The sequence below is a fragment of the Scyliorhinus torazame genome, chromosome 11, assembly GCF_047496885.1.
Source record: "Scyliorhinus torazame isolate Kashiwa2021f chromosome 11, sScyTor2.1, whole genome shotgun sequence".
NCBI lineage: Eukaryota > Metazoa > Chordata > Chondrichthyes > Carcharhiniformes > Scyliorhinidae > Scyliorhinus > Scyliorhinus torazame.
Window position 1 is genome coordinate 47,621,087 of NC_092717.1, and position 18,033 is coordinate 47,639,119.

Consider the following 18,033-nt stretch of genomic DNA (forward strand, 5'->3'; position numbering starts at 1 on the left):
AGATTCTTGCTAAAACAATAAAGGCACGCAATTTCATGGTTTTTGAATGAACAAAAATAATATTTACAATGGGTAATGAATTAAAACAATTTGCAATAGCCAGCTTATACTCTAATATTCAGGGTTAATATGAGGTACGTGCGAATTAACAGGCAAACTGTAGTCAAACATCCAATTCTGTAAAATCAATAGCAAATGTGATAAAGACACATCCCACAGAATTCTCATCAATTCTCTTCATTTTGTGAAGACCGGCCCCTCATGCGCCAGTGCTCATAGTGAGATGCGTCCGGTAGATCACTCCCTGGATCTGGGGCATCCCGGCGAGTTCGGTGAACCCCCCTGCCCGGGCATTCTGGTGGGCTCGGATCCATATTGAATTTTACATCTTGTGCTCAGTGGGCATACAGGGCTTCCATGACAGCGCGGATGCACCTGTGCACTGGGGTCTGTGAAATCCCAGATAGGTCCCCACTTGACAACTGGAAGGACCCTGTGGCGTAAAGGTTCAGGGAAACCATCACCCTGACGGCTACCGGGAGTGGCTGTCCTCCCCCATTGCCCCATGGTTCTAGTTGCGCCATGATCCGGTAGATATGCCATATGGCCTCCCTGCTCAGCCAGAGTCTTCGACGGCATGCCTGGTCTGGAAGGTCCTTGAATGACAGGCACTGCTAGTACACACACAACCTAATGCGGCACCTCCTTCTCGGCCTGTTGGGCGGCTGGCACTCCATCCTCATCGGCTGGCTGCTGTTCCTCTGGGGCAGGCTCCGCTGTTGCAGGGTCCTCCACGAGCAGCTCCTGCTCGTACAGCCTCAGGATGGATCCATACTGCCAATGTCACTCTAAGAAACCACGGGCCATGGTGGGAGGTTAGTGGGGTGTGCAGTAAGATGGCTTCATTCCAGGCCACGGCAATGGCGTTCCATGCCTGGACACTACCCCGGTTCTGGGAATCACCCCAATGCCACCACCCATCTCCGGATTAACCCCATCAGTCCCCGCTACATGCTCCTCCGGTCCTGGCAGACGTGTCCCCCTCCCCCCTAGCCAGCCATGCCAACGGCAGACCCACGGTCACGCCTTTAGGAACATATCCTACCTCCTCTCTACCTCAGCAGCCACGGCACCCGTTTCCCAAATTTTAAAACCACAAGTGAATCTCACCGTCGGTAATTCCTCCTGGAGGAGGTGGAGCGTCGTGGGAGTCCCGGAGAGTACCAGGTCGGGTCTGTTAATGATATGCCAACGGCCTTTATTGTACGTGCGGCGTAGAATGCATTGATGCCGCTGCACAGGCACCAGAGCATGGTATTCCGTCAGGTGCCTGGCATCGGCCACCATCTTTGGTTCACATGCGATTCTCCGTCCAATCATGTTTCGTGATTCTGGAGCCGCTGGATGGAGAATCCCGCCCAATGACTTTTGATGTTTCTCCCTTTGTTATAGGAGCAGTCTGGGGAGACATGTCTCCTGCTGGTCCCTGGTTTCATTGATTGTAATGTGTCCTCACAATGAGAAGTTTGAGATTCCACAAGGGTGAGGGTTGCGCATTTGTCCTGTAGCCAATGTGTTAATCATGTGGCCTGTCGCAGCCATCTTTTGGTTCAGCAAAGCCCACTTTTTAAATCAAGAAAAGATAAAGTGCAGCACAGTGGCTAGCACTGCTGCCTCACAGCGCCAGGGATCTGGGTTCAATTCCGACCCTGGTTAACTGTCTGTGTGGAGTTTACACGTTCTCCCCATGTCTGCATGGGTTTCCTCCAGGTGCTCCGGTTTTCCCCCACAGTCCAAAGATGTGCAATTTAGGTGGGGTGGCCATGATAAAATTGCACCTTAGGGTCCAAACGTTAAGGTGGAGTTACTGGCTTACAAGCGATAGGGTGGGGACCTGGGCCTAGGTACTGTGCTCTTTCAGAGGGTTGATGCAGGCTCGAGGCTGAATGGTCTCCATCTGCACTGTTGGGATTCTATAAAGTTTTATTTTAACAGTTCATCATCTCTTTCATGTCTTCGGGACATGGCACCAGAAAGAAGAAGGTGGAACAAAGACTTAGATAGATAAAGATGGAACTGGGTGAGCGCAGTCCTACCCAGCTGGACAAGAGTGAAGAGGAATTGGAAGAGTATGGTGTGGCCTACCATGTAAACGCTGCAGACAGATTGAGAAGGAAGAGGAGGTCATACAGAATGTGAGGTTGTTGAGCAGTTTGACATCAGGAGTGAGGGAGTACTGGAGGTTTTGACAGGTTTAAAAGTGGACAGATCCCCAGGTCCAGGTGCATCGTATGTCTGGCTGATGTAGGAGGCGAGGGAGGAAATTACAGGGGTTCTGACTCAAATTTTTAATTCCTCTCTGGTGACAGGGTGGTACCAGAGGTCTGGAGGTCGGCTAATGTGGTTCCACTTTTGAAGAAGGGTGGTAGAGATAAATCAGGGAAGAGAGACTCACAGAGCAGTGAGTCTCATATCATTGGTAGGGAAACTATTGGAGAAAATTCTAAAGGACAAAATCAAGATCCACATGGAGAGGCAAAGTTTGATCAGGAACAGTCAGCATGGCCTTGTCAGAGGGAGATCATGCCTAACACATTTGATTGGATATTTTGGAGAGGTGACCAAGTGTGTGGATGAGAGTAGTACAGTTGATGTAGTTTACATGGATTTCAGCAAAGCCTTTGACACGGTCCAACATGGGAGACTGATAAAGAAAGTAAAACCTCATGGGATCCAGGATAATGCAGCAAGTTGGATCCAAAATTGGCTTAATGATAGCAGACAATGGATGGTGGTAGAAGGCTGTTTATGCGACTGGAGGCCAGTGTCCAGTGGTATACCACAGTGAACTAATTATTTGTGATTTTATATAAATGATATAGAAGAGAATGTGGGGAGGACGATAAGTAAACTTGCAGATGATGCGAGGATTGGCCGGGTGATTGACAGTGGAGAAGAAGGTCTTCGGTTACAGGAGGATATAGATGGATTGGTCAGATGGGCAGATTAGTGGAAGATGGAATTTAACCCTGAGAAGTGTGAGGTGATGCATTTTGGAAGGTATAATACAACAAGGGAGATCTCAGAGGAACAGAGGGTAACTCAGAAGCAAGCTCAGAGAAACTTGGGATGCTTGTCCACAGATGCCTGAAGGCAGGACAGGTTAATAAGAAGGCATACGGGACAAATGTCTTTATCAATTGTGGCATAGATTATAAGAGCAGGATGGTTGTGTTGGAGCTACACAGGACCTTGGTTAGGCCGCAGCTGGAGTATTGTGTTCAGTTCTGGTCACCGCACTATAGGAAGAATGTGATTGCACTAGAGAAGGCGCAGAGGAGATTCATCAGGATGTTGCCTGGGATTAGCTATGAAGAGAGGCGAGATAAGCTCATGTTGCTTTCTTTGGAGCAGAGAAGGCTGAGAGGGCACCTGATTGAGATGTATAAGATTATGAGGGGCATGGACAGGGTGGACAGAAAGCATTTGTTCCCCTTAATTGAAGGGTCATTAACAAAGGAGCATATTTTAAGGTGAAAGGTGGTTTGAAGGGGATTTGAGGAAAACAGTTTTCACCCAGAGGGTGGTGGGAATCTGGAATACACTGCATGGGAGGGTACTTGAGGAAACCTCACAATCTTTAAAAAGTATTTGAACAAGCACTCGAAATGTCATAACATTCAAGGTTATAGGCCAAGTGCTGGGAAGTGGGATTAGTGTCGATTAGAGTACTTTTTTCTGTCGGTGCAGGCTTCATGGGCTGAAAGGCCTCTTCTATATTGTATGAGTTTGGGAGGCAACAACACATTCAAGGACTTTGGAAAGGAAAGAGAGGTTAGTGATGGGATGGTAGTTTGCAAGGATGGTGTGGTCAAGGGTAATATATTTTGAGGAAAGAGTATTGATGGCTAATATTAAACGAGAGAAAACTGCTTGCAATATCTGCGGTCAGTAATGTAGGTCAGAATTCTCTGGCCGTTGCCATTCACTTTTCATGCTGGTGACACATACCAACGGCGGTGTGAGCTTGCTTCAATGGGAACTCCGATTGACATGTGAAGGGAATATAGAATCTCGCTGCCAGCGAACGGCGTGCCGCTCGGAAACACGTGGCTGGGGAACCGGAGATACCAGGGAATTGAAAAAACAAGAGGTGGATGTCATAGAATTTACAGTGCAGAAGGAGGACATTCAGCCCATTGAGTCTGCACAGCTCCTTGGAAAGAGAACCCCACTTCAGCCCATGCCTCCAACCTAGCCCCGTAACCCAACCTAACCTTCTGGACACTAAGAGGCATGGCCAAACCACCTAACCTGCACATCTTTAGAAACCGGAGCACCCAGAGGAAACCCATGTAGACACAGGGAGAAAGTGAAAACTCCACACAGAGAGTCACCCAAGGCCGGAATTGAACCCAAGTCCCTGGAGCTGTGAGGCAGCAGTGCTAACCACTGTGCCACCGTGCCGCCCATATCATGAACAATATGACTTCATAGAGTGACCATGAGGGGAGATAGGAGAAAAGCTAGAGAAAGATGTGGGCCGCGACTTAAGTGGAAAAAAATCTATGTCCAATTTTGGGCGTGTTTAGTGAGTCTTTCTTGGCAGCTGCAGCACTGAAAAACACCCGACAAATCAACGGCACTTTGCCAATTTTATTTGGCCTCGTGGAGTTCCTCTCCACCAAGGCCACACTTAGAATAATTTCCTGCTAGCGAGTCCAGCACGAAAGGCTCCTCGCAGATCAGGGCGCAATTTTGTCTTGCTGCCCCAATCTTTTCTTCCCCTCCCCTTCTCATACCCCATCCTTCCCAACCTTGGGTGGTCCCCGGGAAACCCCCATACTCCCTCCTCCACCTGATAGACAAGAGCAGCATCCAATCGTGTTTTAAGTCATCCAATCAGATCTGGCAAAATATGGCTAAATCAGCTGTCAGTCACCAGCTTTCAAGTCTGCATCCTTTGGAAATAAGGGAGTGGAGATAAGTGCCATGTGAGGGGGAATGACCAGGTTGTGTAATAATTTTATTGGCCGAGAACATCATAGGTAGAGGTGAGGGTGCAGTATGGGAAAAAGGCCAATTGAGAGCCTTGGATGCTGCGATGTATCATTAGTGTGAAGAGCACCTTTATTCTGCACCCATGACAAGATGCTATCACCAAAGCTTATGCTGAGGTAACATGTACCTAGACAACTGTTGCAGGCTTAGAAAAGCATCCTGCATTTTTTTTAAACTCAGTTTATAGTATTTCTCCCAGATTGGATGGTTTCCTCTCAGCAGTTTGTGATAACAGTTAGAATCACACATATTCCAAGTATATATCAGAAAGTTGAAATTTTGCAATATGCGCTAGCTGTGTGAGGTTCCAAACTGTCATTGAACATGCGGAAAATGATCACATCCGAGAGAGGTCTATCAGTTAACAGAGACTTGTTAAGTGTTCAGTGTCAGAACAAAGGCAGAAGGAGCTAGTGCTGACTGCACTACATTTATCAACATTCAAATTATACTGTGGAGGAAAGAACAAGCTATTCTTCAGAAAGGTAAAATTCCAGACAGAGCTGCCTTGGTCAGTGCTATTTTGAGGAATGATGCTTGTCAGAGAACTCCCAAGCTTGAGTGTGAAGAAGTCATTGAGACTAAGATGCTTTGTTAGAAACTATTTGTAGCTCACCACCAAACTTACTTCTCCACTCCAATACCAGGCATACAGTGATAGCGGACCCTTCTTTATATAAAAGTGAAATCACCATAGTCCCAGATGACCATAGGCTGCTTTCTCCTTTGAGGGGGGAGCTGACTGGTGGTGGTTTAACCTGAGGATCAGCATACCTCAGGCGAGGAGCAAAGTCCTTCATGAATAACCTCAGCCAGTATGGGAATTGAACTGCGCTATCGGCCTTGTTCACAAAGCAGCAGCCCAGCTAACTGAGCTAAACTGGCCCGATCTTTCTTTACACGTTTGAGTATCAGCAATGCCCAACACATGTTTACCTTATTACCTTAAACTATTGAGTATTTAACATACATGAGTACAACCTATTAGACAATAACAGGGCCGACTGTCATGGCATATTGGAAAATAGCAGATAGGCTGCCCATAATCTTCCAAAATGTGTTGGCAGCGCTGTGCCATCATGCGCTCATAAAAATGTCCACATCCTTTGCAAGAGTAACACTGGGGAGAGACAATGGGCGGGATTCTCTGTTGTGAATCTGCCTTACTACCGCTGCCAGCAAGGACGGAGAACTTGGCGCTCCGCCGAATCTCCATTCACTGCAGCGGGAATGGAGAATCCTGTCAGTATGAAGAAACAGAGAATCAAAGCCAATAACACTTTACTGACAATGATTAATAACATGCTTGCACCAATGTCCTTAACAACCCTAGACTTCAATAATCAATTGTGGGTTTTCAAAAGTATTCTACGGGTACGTTCTATTGGCCATGCTGCGCCTGAAAAGCAGGGCTCTACGGTGCAACGTCGCCAGTAAATGACAGGAGACCCCAGTCCCGGGATCTATCCGGCTCGCCATGCCTCGCGGGATCTATCGTGCTCTGTTGGGACGTTGCAGTATGAAACCCGCCCATTGTGGCGGGATCACCTTTTGGCAAATCTGCATATTAGAGCGAGATAGCTAGTCTCACTCTAATACCATTCAGTAGTGGTGTCGACAAACGGGGATAAGACGGAACGGCACTTGTTGGGAGTCTCCCAAGGGATTGGAGGCCCCCAGGTGCATGCCCCCTGGGCAGGGTGCCACCCTGGCACTGCTGGTGCCACCTGGGCATCCTGGCACAGACAGCCTGGCAACCTGACACTGCCAGCTGGAAGGGGCACTGCCAGTGTTCTAGGTTGGCACTGCTAAGGTGCCAGGCTGACACTGCTAAAATGCCAGGCTAGCTTTTTTTTGCATGGCGGTGATTGGGCAGGGGGTGTCTTGAGTGGATGAGGGGGGTGAGAGGAAGCCCCGGGGGAGCCCCTTACAGTGGCTTGGGGCAGGGAGATTCGGGGCTCGAGAAATTGGGATGGCAAAATGGCACCCCGATCTCTCCTTGCACTGAGGAGTTTCGGCGAGCGGGACTCTTCACTGCAGGAAACTTGGCCATGCGTTCCCTGCTGAGGCCACGTATCTAACTGGAATCACATTAGATAGCGTTGTGTTTCTCGGCACTGCCAGCGCCAGGAAATATGCGGCTAAATGGGCTCGCTAAGGGATATAGTTCCCATTTGGTTCAATCGTCTCCTACATTTTTCACCCAGTTCATTGTTCACCACATGATTATATGAATTGTATGATTCTCTCCTTCCTTCTCCCTGGTGAATAACAAGAATAGCCAATTGATAATACAGAACTTCAATATTGTTGAAAAGAGATACATGATATAAGTATGTTGTCTTCCGTTTATCAGGACAGATGCAAGAATGTCAAATTTCAAACGATCATAATTTATATTACAGAAGAAAAAGGTGTTGGTTGGTTGCCAACTTGACTAGACAAAGCAATGAGGAACTATAGGTTCCCCAATCTCCTGGGTAAACAAAAAAGGTGAAAGGTTTATTTGCAGAGAGCGGGTCCTTTTGAACCTGCCTGCTAATGTTTTGTGATTTATGCATGAGGATCCCCAAATACCTCAGGGCTGCAGTTTTCCACGTTTTTTCTCCATTTAAAAAATAGCCAACTTCCTATCAAAGTGCATCACTTCACACTTACCTACATTATATTTCACTTGCCAAGTTTTTGCTTACTCACTTAACTTGCCTGTGTCCTTCTGTAGACCTTGAGCGGGATTCTCCACTCCCACGCCGAAGTGGCCGCGCCATTGTGAACGCCGTTGAGGTTCACGATGGCGCGGAACGGCCCCGGTCCCGATCGATTCAGGCCCTGACAATGCGTCAGTATTGGGGCCGCGTCATCTACCCGCGCCAGGCCTTGTCACCCGCGTAAAAGTGGCGCCGCATAGATGACGCGGCCGGCGCCGCATAACGGACGTCATCCGTGCATGCGCGGGTTGGCCGGCGCCAACCCACGCATGCGTGGTTGCCATCCTCTCGAAGTCCGCCCCGCAAGAAGATGGCGGACGGATCTTGCGGGGCCGCGGAAGGAAGGAGGTCCTCCTTCAGAGAGGACGGCCCGACGATCGGTGGGCACCGATCGTGGGCCACCCCACATTTGAGGTACCCCCCGGTGCAGGAGTCCTTGTCCAGTTTTAACTGCAGGTAGGCGTGGCTCATGTCCAGTTTCGTGAACAAAAGCCCGCATGCCAATTTGGCATATAGGTCGTCTATTTTCGGGATCGGGTATTTGTTCAGCAGTGCGTATTTGTTTACCGTCTGTTTGAAATCTCCACAGAGACGTATCGAGCCGTCTGGCTTCAAAATTGGTACCACCGGCGCTGCCCATTCCGAGAACTGTACTGGTCTGATAATGCCGTCGCGCCGTAACCTTTCTATTTCGACATCTACTTTCTTCCTTAATGCAAAAGGTACCGGCCTGGCCTTACAAAATTTCGGAAGTGCTTCTGGGTCCACGTGCAAAGTTGCTTTGGCGCCTATAATTTCCCCCAAACCTTCTTGGAAGACCTCCGGGTATTTTTGGAGTACTCCACTCAACTGCCCGCTTCCACTCTGGAAAATTTTCATCCAATCTAAGTTTAGGTCTTTCAGCCAGTTCCGTCCTATTAAGTTTGGTCCGGAGCCCTCTACTATCGTCAATGGTAATCTAAGAAATTGTTTGTCATATTCCACGGGTACATGAGTCGTGCCTAGAGCTTCCAGGGATTCCCCCGTGTAGGTTTTAAGTTTTGTCGATGTTTTTGTTAGGGTTAGTGGCTGGAGTCCATCTTTGATTTTTTGAAATGCTGCCACTCCCATTACTGATACTGCCGCACCTGTGTCTATTTCCATTATTGTCAGCCGACCATTCACCCGTGGGGTAATCTTAATAGGTTCTGCTTTCTTCGTCGCAATATTATATAACTGTTACCCTTCGGAGGAGGATGGGGCATCTAGGTTGTGTACTTCCCTGCGTCCCCACCTGCTATTCCTCTTTTGCCACCTCCTTCTAAGGTTTCTGTCGCTGTTACCCCACTCTGTCTGGTGCCAGAAATGGTCCTTCTCTGTTGGGGGAGCCTCAGCCGGTAGTTCCCTCTGTCTCCAGTTAGTCCTAGCAGACTTGAGGGCAGTTCTGGGATTTTCCTTTGGCCCTCTGTTCCTCAGGCTTTTCCTGAGGGCGGCTATCTGGTAGCTGGACCCATTGTGGTGGTCCCTCTCCCAGGTATCTACCTCCATTGGCGTGCCCTGTAGGTCCTGCGCCCCACTTGCTGCCTTTTCTAGGGACAGTGCGAGCTGTAACGCCCGCCTGCAGTCTAGCTGCGTTTCCGCCAACAGGCGCTTCTGTATTTGGAGGTCATTTATGTCACACACTAACCGGGTCCCGAAGCATTTCATTTAGCGTCGGACCAAACTCACATTTTTCCACCAGCCTTCTCAAGCGGGACAAGAAATTCGTGACTGACTCTCTGTCTTCCCGCTTCGTTGTGTAGAATCTGTACCTACGTAAAATGAGGGGTGGTTTTGGGTCATAGTGCTCTTCCACCAATTTCGTTAATTCTTGGAAAGCTATCGCGTCTGGCGTATCGGGATAAGTTAGACTACGTATAATGGCGAAGGCTGAGGGTCCGCACGCCGACAGCAGTATAACCCGTTTCTTCCGTCCTCCGTTATCTCATTGGCCTGGAAAAAGTAACACATTCTCTCCACATACTGGGACCAGTCCTCAATAGTCGGGTCGAATGCATCCAACTTCCCAAAAAGAGGCATTTTTGAAAGAGCAAGGCTTTCCCTCCGAGTGTGGCAGCTGATCTCCGCAAGGTTCTTTGTTTACCTCGTCGCCACTGTAATAATACACAGGAGGCAGGGATTCCGTCACCACACCAGTATTAATTTGCAATAACTTATATACAAGAGCAGCTCCAAACAGTGCTGCTAGCATTCCAGTCAACTTAAGACTGCCTCCCAAAGCCTACACAGGTGCTTATATGGGCCCCCTCAATGAGCTATCATTGAGGGAGCTCATACTCCAATTGGCCAACCAATAATGCCAATTGGAGGTCATTACAGTAACCTAGCCAGTAATACAAAAGCAGATAGTAGGAGCTTCTTTAAATATAGAAAAAGGAAAAGAGAGGCCAAACTGAACATCGCTCCCTTGGAGAATGACACTGGTGAACATAAGAACATACATAAGAACGAGGAACAGGAGTAGGCCATCTGGCCCCTCGAGCCTGCTCCGCCATTCAATGAGATCATGGCTGATCTTTGTGGACTCAGCTCCACTCTCCGGCCCGTACACCATATCCCCGAATCCCTTTATTCTTTAGAAAGGTATCTATTTCTTAAAAACGTTTAAAGAAGGAGCCTCAACTGCTTCACTGGGCAAGGAATTCCAGAGATTCACAACCCTTTGTGTGAAGAAGTTCCTCCTAAACTCGGTCCTAAATCTACTTCCCCTTATTTTGAGGCTATGCCCCCTAGTTCTGCTTTCCCCGACCAGTGGAAACAACCTGCCCGCATCTATCCTATCAATTCCCTTCATAATTTTATATGTTTCAATAAGATCCCCCCGCATCCTTCTAAACTCCAATGAGTACAGTCCCAGTCTACTCAACCTCTCGTCATAATCTAATCCCCTCAACTCTTGGATCAACCTAGTGAATCTCCTCTGCACTCCCTCCAGTGCCAGTATGTCCTTTCTCAGGTAAGGGACCAAAACTGAACACAATACTCCAGATGTGGCCTCACCAACACCTTATACAATTGCAGCATAACCTCCCTAGTCTTGAACTCCATCCCTCTAGTAATGAAAGACAAAACTCGATTAGCCTTCTTAATCACCTGTTGCACCTGCACACCAACTTTTTGCGACTCGTGCACCAGCACACCCAGGTCCCTCTGCACAGCAGCATGTTTTAACATCTTACCGTTTAAATAATAATCCATTCTGCTGTTATTCCTCCCAAAATGGATAGCCTCACACTTGGCAACATTGAATTCCATCTGCCAGACCCTAGCCCATTCACCTAACCTATCCAAATCCTTCTGCAGACTTCCGGTATCCTCTGCACTTTTTGCTTTACCACTCATCTTAGTGTCGTCTGCAAACTTTGCCACATTACACTTGGTCCCCAACTCCAAATCATCTCTGTAAATTGTGAACAACTGCGGGCCCAACACTGATCCTTGAGGGACCCCACTAGTTACAGGCTGCCAACCAGAGAAACACCCATTTATCCCCACTCTCTGGCTTCTGTTAGTTAACCAATCCTCTACCCATGCTACCACTTTACCCTCAATGCCATGAATCTTTAGTTTATGCAGCAACCTTTTGTGTGGCACCTTGTCAAAAGCTTTCTGGAAATCCAGATATACCACATCCATTGGCTCCCCGTTATCTACTGCACTGGTAACGTCCTCAAAAAATTCTACCAAATTAGTCAGACACAACCTACCCTTTATGAACCCATGCTGCGTCTGCCCAATGGGACAATTTCCCTCCAGGTGCCCCGCTATTTCCTTCTTAATGATAGATTCCAGCATTTTCCCTACAACCAAAGTTAAGCTTACAGGCCTATAATTACCCGCTTTCTGCCGACCCTTTTTAAACAGTGGTGTCACTTTTGCTACTTTCCAATCCTCTGGGACCACCCCAGAGTCTAGTGAATGTTGATAAATTATCACTACTGCGTTTACAATTTCCCTAGCCATCTCTTTTAACACTCTGGGATGCATCCCATCAGGGCCAGGATACTTGTCTACCTTTAGCCCCATTAGCCTGCCCAATACTGCCTCCTTAGTGATTACAATCATCTCAAGGTCCTCACCTATCATATCTTTATTTCCATCAGTCACTGGAATGTTATTTGTGTCTTCCACTGTGAAGACTGACCCAAAAAACCTGTTCAGCTCCTCAGCCATTTCCCCGTCTCCTATTATTAAATCTCCCTTCTCATCTTCCAAAGGACCAATATTTACCTTAGCCACTCTTTTTTGTCTTATATATTTGTGGAAGCTTTTACTATCTGCTTTTATGTTCTGAGCAAGTTTACTTTCATAGTCTACCTTACTCTTCTTTATAGCTTTTTTAGTAGCTTTCTGTTGTCCCCTAAAGACTTCCCAGTCCTCTAGTCTCCCACTAATCTTTGCCACTTTGTATGTTTTTTCCTTCAATTTGATACTCTCCCTCACCTCCTTAGATATCGACGGTCGATTTTTCCCCTTTCTACCGTCTTTCTTTTTTGTCGGTATGAACCTTTTCTGAACACTGTGAAAGATCGCTCGGAAGGTTCTCCACGGTTCCTCAACTGCTTCACCATGAAGTCTTTGCTCCCAGTCTACCTCAGCTAGTTCTTCTCTCATCCCATTGTAATCGCCTTTGTTTAAGCACAAAATACTAGCGTTTGATTTTACCTTGTCATCCTCCAACTGTATTTTAAATTCCACCATATTGTGGTCGCTCCTTCCAAGAGGATCCCGAACTATGAGATCATTAATCAATCCTGCCTCATTACACAGAAGCAGATCTAGGACCGCTTGTTCCCTTGTAGGTTCCATTACATACTGTTCCAGGAAATTATCCCGGACACATTCTATAAACTCCTCCTCAAGGCTGCCTTTACCAACCTGGTTAAACCAATCGACATGCAGATTAAAATCTCCCATGATAACCGCTGTACCATTTCTACATGCATCCGTTATTTCTTTGCTTATTGCCTGCCCTACCATCCTGTTACTATTTGGTGGCCTATAGACTACTCCTATCAGTGACCTTTTTGCTTTACTATTCCTGATTTCCACCCAATTTGATTCAACCTTGTCCTCTATAGCACCAATATCATCCCTTACTATTGCCCGGATGGGTAATAATAATGGGTAACAAGGAAATGACAGAGGAGTTAAACAAATATTTTGCGTCAGTCTCCATAGTGGAAGACACTAATAACATTCCAAAATACTAAATAATCAATGTACAAAATACATTATACTAGAGAAAAGGTACTGGGGAAACTAATGGGGCTAAAGGACCATAAAATCCATAGACCTGCTGGGTTACATCCTAGGATACCAAAGGAAGTAGCTACATGTTGCAGTGATAGTAATCTTCAAGAATTAAAAGTCCCAGAGGATTGGCAAACTGCTAATCTAACAACTTTTTTCAAAAAATAAGAGAGACAGAAGTAAGTAACTGTAGGCCAGTTAGCTTAATTTCTGTCATTGGGAAAATGTTAGAGTCCATTATAAAGGATGTAATAGCAGAGCATTTAGAAATGCATCATATACACAAGCAAAATCAGCATGACTCCATGAAGGGGAAATCATGCCTGACAAATTTATTAGAATTCTTTGTGATGGTAATGAGCAGGGTCGATGAAGGGGAACCAGTAGATGTACTATATGTGGATTTCCAAAAAGCGTTCGATAAGGTACCGCACAAAAGGCTACTTAATAAGAAAAGAACCCAGGCTGTTGGGGGTAGTATATTAGCATGTAGAGAGGATTGGCTAACAGATAGAAGACAGAGTATTCTGAGGGGAGCATTTTCAAGATGGCAACCTGTAACTAGTGGAGTACCACAGGGATCTGTGCTGAGGCCACAATTATTTAAATGTATATGAATGACTTGGACAAGCAAAGTGAATGCGCTAAGTTTGTGGGCAACATGAAAATAGGTGGGAAGGCAAATGGTGAGGATGGCACAAAGAGTCTACAGAGAGATATATACAGATCGGTGAGTGGACAAACGTTTGGCAGATGGAATATGGTGTCGGAAAGTGTGACGTTATGCACTTTGGTAGGAAGTATAAAGGAGCTAAATATTATTTAAAAGACTGCAGAAAACTTCAGCAAGGAGGTATTTGGAGCTCCTTGTGCATAAATTACAAGAAGTTAGCAGGCTAGTTCAGCAGGTAATTCGGAAGGCAAATGGAATGTTAGCCTTTATTGCAAAGGGAATGAAGTGTAAAAATAGGGAAGTCCTAAGGCATTAGTTAAACCACACCTGGAATACTGAACCATTTTGGTCCCCTTATCTAAGAAAAGATATACTGGCATTTGAGGCAGTCCAGAGAAGGTTCACTAGGTTGATCCCGCGTATGGAGGGATTTTCCTAGAAGGAGAGGTTGAATAGGTTGGACCTGTCCTCATTGAAGTTTAAGTATGTTCAAGGCTGAGACAGGCAGATCAAGGGTTATGAGGCTAAGGCGGGAAAGGGGAGTTGAGGATTATATCAAATCAGTCATAACCTCATTGAATGCGGAGCCGACTCGGGAGGCCTACTTCTGCTCGTGTCTTATGATCTCATGGTCTTATTGGGTGACATAGTTGGGAGTTAACCAGGGCTTTGTAAAGGTTCTGCATAATTTCCATGTTTATATACTTTATACCTCTATATCTGAAGCCCAAGGTCCCTAGTATGTTTTACTAACCACTCTCGTTTTATGCCACCTTTAAAGATATGATGCACATGAACCCCCAAGTTCCTATGTTCCTGCGTGCTCTTTAGAATTGTATCATTAGGCTGGCTGAGTTTTTTCATGGAATATAGTTTGGTTGAACATTTTGAATTATTTCTTTAAATGTTTTCCACTGTTCATTTGCAGCTATATTTTGTAATCTATTCAATAACTTGTCACCAGGATCCCCTCATACCTCTGTAATTTGCTTTGTTTAATTTTAAGATTCTTCTTTTGAACTGGAACATATCACTATCTAATTTAACAACTGTATTGATCACTTTTTCCCAGAATATCTTTTTCCCTAAGTTTACTAATTAAACCTGCTCCATTACAGAATATCCCAAATTTGTGAATAAACATTATTTTAATTTGCATGCTGTGTAGGGAGAACCAGAAGGTGTATAATTATACCATCATTAACCTTGTGCCTTATGACCTATTGGCATCACAGCGATCGGGATTCTCCGGTTCCACAGCCATGTGTTTCTCGGCGGCGCGCCGTTTGCTGGCGGCCGAATTCTGTCTTCCCGCCGCTTGTCAATCAGATTTCACATTGAAACTACCCCACGTCGCAGGGAAACTGGGCTGCCGGCGGGATAAATGAATCAAATGTCTGGAGAATTGCGGCCAGTAAACAATGGTTAAGAAAAGCATAAAAAATGGATTCCTAATTGTTTCCTCTGAAATATTTTTTCTGTATTGTAGACTGAAGAAAAAGTCCCAGTCAGTGGATATGACCTCTCCAGCATTTGCCAATCCAATGGCAACTGATAATCCATCATTGCAAACGGGCAAAACCCCACATCAGGCAACCACATCAGAGGAGGAGCAGAAAAATGCCACCAATACACAAAGACGTAATACCAGACGGACTGAACTCAAGAGATATTATACAATAGGTTGGTGATCTGCCATTATACCAGTAGAAAAACCTACCAGTAGTTAGTAGCATCTTGTGAGAATCATTTTTGTGTTGCTTGAGTAGAGTGTAATGTCGATATTCTGTTTTCTGTCTGAAGATCTATACCGTTAGAAATGCATTTTCCAAATATATTGAAATGTGAGGTTTAAATAGAATATGGATGGCTAGTCTGCTTGGTGACTCATAACTAGCCGTGAGTCTCATTCGTTGTCATCTATCTTTGTCTGTCTCCCTTTCTGGTTAAAAGGAGATAATTAATAAAATTCCTGTTAACCTTATCTTTAGCACTGACAACAATATTGATTTATACCAATGCTTGTGTTCAATGATGCAGCAGAGGTTGGACATGCTGCCATTTGTATTTGAGAATTTCACTTGATAATATGCTTCAGTTTGTAGAATAATTATGTGGTACTTGTTTTGAAGCACTGGTATGCTGTAATTCCCCCATCAATTTTATGTGACTACAAAACATTTTGAATAATGCAACAAGTTGTGCATAGCATCCTGGGGATATAAATCTGATCAATCCGGAGTCAGAGTCATCAGGGACATTTAAGCGACTCTTGGACAGGCACATGGACAGCAGTTATTTGAAGGGGTGTAGGTTAGGTTGATCTTAGATTACGATAAATGGTCGGCACAACATTGTGAATCGAAGGACCTGTACTGTGCTATACTATTCTATGTTCTAATCATATTGGTTTAGTTTCCTGCAAAATACTGTGGTGCCGTACTTTTGTTAGGTGACCATTCTGTGAGTGTCTTCCATCCATTAGTTTAGAGTGCACATGTGATCAACATGACATTTGTGCTGATTGATTACTGTGGATCAGATTCTGTTACATAGCTGCATGTTACCGTTCAGCGTAACCTGTAGACACATGAATTTGACTCTTATAGGATGCCTTGAAACAAATCTAATGGAACGCATCTCACAAGATGCTTTTAGTGAGGGGTGACTTGATTTAAAAAAAAGATGCTGAATATTGTTGACAAGGTAGACGTGGAAAGGATGTTCCCTCTTGTGGGTGGGTCCAGAACTAAGGGGCACGGTTTTAAAATTATGGGCCATCCTTTTAGGACAGAGATGAGGGGAAAAATATTCTCTCAGAAGGTTGTGCAACTTTGGAACTCTCTGCCTCAGAAGGCGTTGGAGGCGGGGTCATTGAATATTTTTAAGGTAAAGGTAGATAGATTTTTGTTAGGAAAGGAATGTTATCGAGGGTAGATGGGAATGTGGAACTTGAAACACAAATAAATCAGCCATGATCTTACTGAATACTGCAGCAGGCTCGAGGGGCCAAGTGGCCTACTTCTACCCCTATTTCATATGTTTGTATGGTACTACCATAGTATTGTGTTATGTGCAGTGTCAGTTATTCTCGGGTGCTTCCAGGAAGAGTACTGGGTCGAGGACAGTGAAATTGTTACAATTCACAAAATTGTTACATTGCAGGAGACCATTTAGCCCATCGTGTCTGCACTGGCTTGCCAACTGAGCATTATGACTTATTGCCAATCCCCTGCCTTTTCCCCTTACCCCTGCACATTGTTTCTATTCAAATAATCATCTAATGCCGTCTTGAATGCCTCGATTGAATCTGCTTCCAACACATTTCCAGACAGCGCATTCTAGACCTGAACAAATTGCTGTGTGAAAAAGCTTTTTCTCTATCTACATTTGCTTCTTTTCAAAATCACTTTAAATCTGTGCCCTCAAATTTTAATCCATTTTTGAGAGGGAACAGTTTCTCCCCATCTACTTCTTTCAGCCCCCTTGTGATTTTGAACATCTCTATTAAATCGCCAAAGAGGACATTCAGTCCCAATCTCTTCAATCTATCCTCAGAACTAAGGTTTCTCATCCCTGGAACCATTCTTGTAAATTAATTTTAATGATCCTGATTTCAGAAATTGACCATCGTCAAGGTCAGGGGTTCATCGCTGTGTAGGGAAGAGCAGTCAATGTCCTGCACTTTAACATTACAGAAGGTGATGTTAAATAGTATCGTTGTATTATTTGCCTTATCTCAACAGCTGCAACTTTTTTGATGTGGTCAAATTTGCTCTCCCTACTCTCACATTTTAAAACAGAAATGGGCAGCAGGAGGACCAAAATTTTAATATTGTTTGTTACCAGTATCATGTTTGATGCCTGGCTCCTGACATTTTCAAGCAAGTGTTTATTTGAGCTCTATCCGAAAAGAAGTGAGAGTCTTTCCACGTTTATTAGGGTTTGACGCCCTACCACGCACAAAGGGCCCTTTGGTCCGTCACATCTGTGCCGGCCAGAGGTAAACACCTAACTATTCTAATCCCATTTTCCAGAACTTGGCCCATAGCCTTGTATGCCATGGCATCGCAGGTGCACATCTAAATACTTCTTAAATGTTATGAGGGTCTCTGCCTCCGCCACCCTTTCAGGCAGTGAGTTCCAGACTCCCACCACCCTCTTGGTCAACCTCACATCCCCTCAAAACCTCCTACCTTTAATAATCCATCAGGTTCGGAAGGGCCAGGCCGACCTGACTGCCGCCCTCTCTGAAGCATCATCTTCCTAATCCTTACCACCTTACCTGCTCACACAAAT

At 45.5% G+C, this 18,033-nt stretch overlaps 1 protein-coding gene and 1 long non-coding RNA gene across 4 annotated transcripts in view; one reads left to right on the forward strand and one right to left on the reverse strand.

The window, feature by feature from the left end:
* The window catches only part of oxr1a (oxidation resistance 1a), a 704,666-nt gene that overhangs the window by 244,101 nt on the left and 442,532 nt on the right, over window positions 1–18,033 (forward strand). For all 3 annotated transcript variants that reach the window (XM_072467220.1, XM_072467219.1, XM_072467221.1), the window contains exon 3: window positions 15,224–15,417. In XM_072467220.1, coding sequence (XP_072323321.1) covers window positions 15,224–15,417 — 194 coding nt within the window. The remainder of the gene's footprint in view (window positions 1–15,223; window positions 15,418–18,033) is intronic.
* The window catches only part of LOC140385265 (uncharacterized), a 151,056-nt gene that overhangs the window by 10,212 nt on the left and 122,811 nt on the right, over window positions 1–18,033 (reverse strand). The gene's annotated exons all lie outside the window — the stretch shown is intronic.